The following is a 6,000-nucleotide window of genomic DNA, read 5'->3' as shown; positions in this document are numbered from 1 at the left end:
CTAAGTGCACTTCACTGGAAACATATTTTTTCCCTATAATATACAACAGAGTATACTAATAGTATAGCACAGTGTTTGGCATGTGTTGTTGGAAATGAGTGGTGGGGCACAGACCTTTTAGGGCAGCTGGTGTATCCTCGCTGAGAAAACTAGTCTGGTACTTTTCAAAAGAAAAACATCCTTCTCTAAATCACCTTTATGAGCCTCAGGGAGAAAAGTAATCCCTGGCCAGAGGCATGTTAGCAATATTCAGAGAAGGAAAATCCATCAAAGGCTGCCAGATCACCTCAACCCTCTTTTTAACTTGGCAGCAGTAATTGACCAAGGAGCTTCCACAAGTCCCTCCAGCATCTTACCCTACTGGTCTACACTTGGACCATGTGTTAATAAACATGATGTTAAACACAATTTAGCATTAAAGGAAGACTAGGGCTGCTGTGTTTAAAATCTTGTCAGTTGGTTATGGTTAATCCTTAATAATTACTCTTTATTACCAAAGAACAAAAATACACCCATGCCCTATCACTGTTGTTATAATGTATTAGTGTTCATAAAATGAGTGATTCCGAGTACTGGCTGAAACACACAGTACTGACCAGGCACAGTTTGGAAAGGTACAGAGCCAATGTACTGAGCCAAACTGTGTGGTAGATTTGCAGAATCAAGAAAGTAGAAATATGAACACTTTTGCAATATGAAAAATACTTAATATGGAGAGAACATTAGAATTCAGCTTTTCAGCATAAGAAAACTAGTATATTGACAACTGTATATCCTTTTTGACTCTCACGCCCTTTGTTGCCTGCCCACTAATAACATGGTTTCCAGTAAAGAATTTAATTTTTGTAGTGAAAGACAACGTCCAAATAAGGAATCAAGTCATCACTGGTCCAGAAGTTTAATAATTTACCTAAACAAAAGCAGATCTTAGTAATGATCAAGAACACTGCTATGTGCAAATGTATCTATTATTAAAACTGAGTCCTTAAGAACTCACCTGCATTAATTATTAGAGGCATTTATACAACTACTTTTAGCCATTTTACCCTTCCACTAATGTTTTAATGCTTTTAAGAAGATTACATAGTTAAGGAGAAAACAAACATAGCCAAGGAGAAAACAATGCCTGATGCTGAGCTTAAGGTTTGCCTTTCAGGGGTATGCACATTTCACAACCTGGTGGTAGTCTCAACACTTTAAGGGATAGGAATGAGGGGGTGGAGGTCTGAAGTAAACACAGAGTATCATCAGACTTATTGTTCTGATCTCTTACGAGGTCATAGCTATAACAGAAAGACACTCCTTGCAAAAGGAGATAGAAATGTATTACTTCTGAAGTACGAAATGTTAACAATTTGCTTCAAACACATAGGGGATAAAATCTGTAGTGTTCAAATGGAAATATGGGTTTTTTTAAAGTTAGTAAACTTCACAAACAAGTGTAGGATCCCAGATCATCAAAGTCCTAGAATACAGGACTGTAATAATCTAAAGTACTATTGGTATATGCATCCAAACTGCCTAACTAGAATTAGCTAAAACATCCTGTCTAGAATGCAACGAACCTTATGTAAAATCTATGATATATTTATGTATTGATGGATGGATGGTTTGACTGTAGGGGTGTGCAGTGTCACTTCTGTCACTCCAAAGTCCTGGTAAAGAACAGGACGGGAGAGTTAAGCAGTGCATGGACTTTGTGATAGCTCTCTGCACAAATGCCACAAAGAGACGTGAGCGCTTTATCATGTTGTTCTGGAGATCTGTGACTTTTTTTTTTTTGTTCTATTGAACCCAGAGATGTTTCAAAATCAGAAGTATTTAAAATATTTATTAGTATTAATCACTGAAGGTTAAATAAAAACAGAACTACTTTTTAGGCAAAAATCTTATTAGATATTATACAATGAATGTGTAAACAGAAGATAAAGTATTAACAGATTGCAGCATCCCATACATGTAGCGAGTGGGTCCAGCCCTGTCAAAGCCCTTACATAAACAAACAGAGTGATAGTACTTAGCACACAACTTTACACTGACATTTGGTCACTGGATCTGGTTTAAATAATTAAGGGTAGGATAGTAACATATATAATCAAGGTCTGATTACGAATCAGAGTGCTTTCATGTACAAGCTATCTAGTCATATTACCATGTACACTGGAGAGCAACATAAAATGGGGAAATAATGATAGGTAGTTTTTATTATTAAATAATGCAGACCTATGTTACGATGCAGCACTTCAAACTGACCTGTTGTACCACAAATAAAAATAATCACCTAATTAATCTCGTTTTTGAGGGTGTGACTTTTGCATCTACTGGTGCCAGTTAATGGATCATAATTGGTTCTCCAGATTTCCTTGTCCTGCATGGCAAATTTATATTCAGTAATATGCCATTTAATGCTTTAAAATGGCAAGTCAACAATGTACCTACATATATCTCCCTCTTATTGCTACCTTCTATCTTCAACCTTAAATTCAGAAAGGTGAAATGATCACTAATGAAATAATACATACTTACAGAATACAATATGCCGTATATGTGAACCAGATATAGCAGTGAAAAAAGTACTATGTGTCACTATAACAAAATATAAAACTATATTTATATATCTACACATACACACAGTATATATGGAAACTATTCCTTAATACAATTTTTCTAAAGTAACTAATTCATGACATCCCAGAAAACATGCCACCTGCAACTGGATGGTCACAGTCTTGAGCTATGGTGCATACAAAAATTCCATATAACATATTCAAATTGCAGCTTATGCTTTAGCCCAGCTACTGGCTATCCTGCTGAAGCCAGTCTCTTGACAAGTCCAGTCTAGCTGGCTCACACAGAAGTGCTGCATTATTATTAGAGCAGATTAGTGATAGATTCAGATCTTACTATAGTAGCTTTTTTTTGTTTTTAAACCAGCCAGTTTTTTAAACAACAGTTGGTAAGAATTATAATTGGTATTGAGACTTATTGTTCTGAGTTATTTTTTGGTACTCTGTAATTTTTCCAAATATTTACAAAGAATGGCAACATTTCACAAACAAAAAGGGCAACCACAAAAAGCTAACATCATGATTTATCAAACACATACGCTCCTAAACCAAGCCATAACCTCATTCCAAAATACAGAATAAAGCAACATGTCAAGACTAAAAAAACACTGGCTGTGAGGAATAATAGTTGGAGGCTACTCTTGCATCCAAAAAACCATAGGCACACTGTATACTGCAGTGACCTGTTATTCTCTCATCTCTGTCTTCAAATGGAAACTGACCACAGCCCAAATTCTGAAACAGTATTCATTCAAAACTTTTATTGACTTAAGAGTTGTGACGGAATAAAAACAGAATAAGGACTTCAAGATTTGGCCCCCTGAAATGTAAAAATATCTAATGTAAACCTCCTTTGGAAATACTAGAATTTTGCAAGTCTGTTTCAACCAGAAAGTTGTCTCTACAATTTCTAATTTCAAACTATTTAACATAAGAAGACTCAGATCTGTTTCTGATCCACATATAACTCAATGCTAGCTGTGAAAGCTGGTTACGCACTTTAATACAAAATCTATATCACACAGATTGGCATCGTTTGCCAGTTCTTATTTAAATATGAGATTACAAGGCAACTGCAGAATTACCTGAAGTTTACAGCCATCTCGAACAGATTTTAATGGGTTTGAGATGTCATGTGAAAATGAAGTTGGCTACATTTAGGTTTATGAAAACAAGTTAAAAATTAGTTTTATGCATGACTAATATAGCACAAAACCAATAAACATTGTATTAAAAAACCAACACTTGTAAATAGTCTTGCCATCTTTCCCTAACACGTAGCTAGCTGTAGCCTCTGCCTTTTTATGCTTAGTAAGCAGAGCTGCCTGTAGCATGATGAACATTAGTCCCTTAAGTAATATTAATTTGTGTTGTTGATCAGTTCAGTATTTCTTTAGCCCAGTAAATAAGTTAGCACTACAATGACTAAGGGCTTGATCCAAGTCCCACTGAAGTCAATGGAAAGATTCCCATTGACTTCAATCAGGTTTGGATCAAACCCTAAATATTCAAGACTGTCCTACTACCACATTAACTCAGTAGCAGAGCCAAGCTTTAAGCAGTGATGGAGCTAGGGAGTCACTAGTGGTGCTACTTTCAATTATTCCCGTTGGCTTTAAAAGGTGGCACACATACACCTAAAAGCTACTTTGGGGTAGCAGTCACCCACTCTCCCCCAGACTATCTCTGCCACTGCATCGACTCACAACAAAACAGTAAGAATCTGTTTTTCGTTATAAGTATGTAGGTCCAGCTACATCCTGCTGGTGAATGATATATATTCTCTCTCCTTAGTTGGAAATAATTTTTCTCTTGTGTTTACTTTTCAAATAACTCCTCCACTGTTGTATAACAAATGTGCTAAAAGGTCAAATGTTTCTAACAAGCAAAAATGTATCATGTTGTAGGATGAATTTAGCTTTTGATTTCATAATTTAAATTTCTTACTCTGCTCATCATTAAATTTAGTGGAGAAGAGAAAAAAATAATGTACCTACTCTATCAATCACAGAACCAAAACATTACAGATGGAACATACCAACAGTTTTAGGTCACCTAGTCCATAATTCCAAACACTGGATTTTTCTCTGCACTGTGTTTTTTCATGCTTTGTTCAATCTAGTTTTAAATGTCTCAAGCAATGAGTGTTCCATACCACTTCCAAACCATCTGAGGAGACAATTCCACAATTGAACACACTGCACCTTTAGAAAAATCTACATAATTTCTTTTCTTAATTTCATGCCCATGACCTCAGACTATACCGTACTCCCTTATACCATTTTAGCAGCAGGTGGCAGGATTCATCCATTGACAGAACCCTGGAGGGAGACAAGAATGGATTTCTGCTGACTCATTGTGGCAGGTGTGACTCCATCTTGGAAATTAGGGAGGTGGGATGTTTCTTTGGGCAGAGGACATGGTGGCCTAGGGCAGTGAAGTATCTGCAGGAAATCATAGCAACAGATAGGCTTAGGTTGGTGTTTGCATTTTGTTGCAATTTGTTATTAATAAGACTTAAGTCCTGGAAAGTGAGTACATTTTGACTAAATGTAGTGGGTCGGGTATAGACTCTTTCTGGATCAGAATGGGAGCTCCATCTGCTTACAACCACCCTAAACAATTCCTCTTCCTCCGTGGAAATTTCATCCTTCAGGTACATGCAGATAGAGGAAAGTATGTCTCTCAGTCGACATTTCACCAGGCTATCCATCACATGCTGGGCCAAATTCTGTCCTGATTCACAACTTGTAAAAACTGGGCTCTCTCTCTCTCATGTTGGATCCATTTTTCTAGTTCCCGACTTCAATCCATTTCTTGATGATGGTTGATCAAATCGTCTGACAAAACTACAGCTCTAGAAAAGTCACAGAAAAGGAACCTGGCTAAAAGCAAAGGCAGAGAAGTATGCAGCCCAAAGTTCAGGTTTTAAATTGTATGCACTATATTGCTTAAGATTAATTTAAAACACATTGAGTCCACTCTCATGTAAGAGGAGAGACTTTACAGCAAATCTAAAGTTTCTATGTAAAAAGCCATTTTATTTAAAAAAAATTAACAGTCATTGGTTTAAACAGAGAATTGGAGTAATTTGACTTAAGAATTTTGGCAGGACTCTAGGGAGGATTTTTCATCTAGGTTTTGCAAAATCCTTTCTGCTTATGATCCTTGCATTTTTATTGGCACACAGTATTGAAATTATTGCTTTCAAGGCAAGGTGCCTTCCACTGAGGTTGTGAAGCCCTTTTGCTCAATGAATAAGCAAATGGCATTTTATTTTATTTTTTTTTCAAGTAAATCAAAACAGGCCATTTTGGGTCAGCAGCACCGTCTAGTGGTCTGTGTAGTCTGCTTTCCAAGTTTGATTGCTCCATTGTTGCCATTTTCATGAGAGTCCAAGGGTGGAATTTGTCGACCTGAAATATATGAAGAA

General features: G+C 36.5%; 1 protein-coding gene across 3 annotated transcripts in view; it reads right to left on the bottom strand.

Annotated features, from left to right (window-relative positions):
* Positions 1 to 1,811: 1,811 nt before the first annotated feature.
* RAB31 (RAB31, member RAS oncogene family) overlaps positions 1,812 to 6,000 on the bottom strand; it is a 132,562-nt gene continuing 128,373 nt past the window's right edge. For all 3 annotated transcript variants that reach the window (XM_045005271.1, XM_045005272.1, XM_045005270.1), the window contains exon 7: positions 1,812 to 5,983. In XM_045005271.1, coding sequence (XP_044861206.1) covers positions 5,886 to 5,983 — 98 coding nt within the window. In that variant the 3' untranslated portion in view covers positions 1,812 to 5,885. The remainder of the gene's footprint in view (positions 5,984 to 6,000) is intronic.

This window comes from Mauremys mutica, chromosome 2 (assembly GCF_020497125.1).
Source record: "Mauremys mutica isolate MM-2020 ecotype Southern chromosome 2, ASM2049712v1, whole genome shotgun sequence".
NCBI lineage: Eukaryota > Metazoa > Chordata > Testudines > Geoemydidae > Mauremys > Mauremys mutica.
This window is presented reverse-complemented; position numbering and strand designations above follow the sequence as displayed.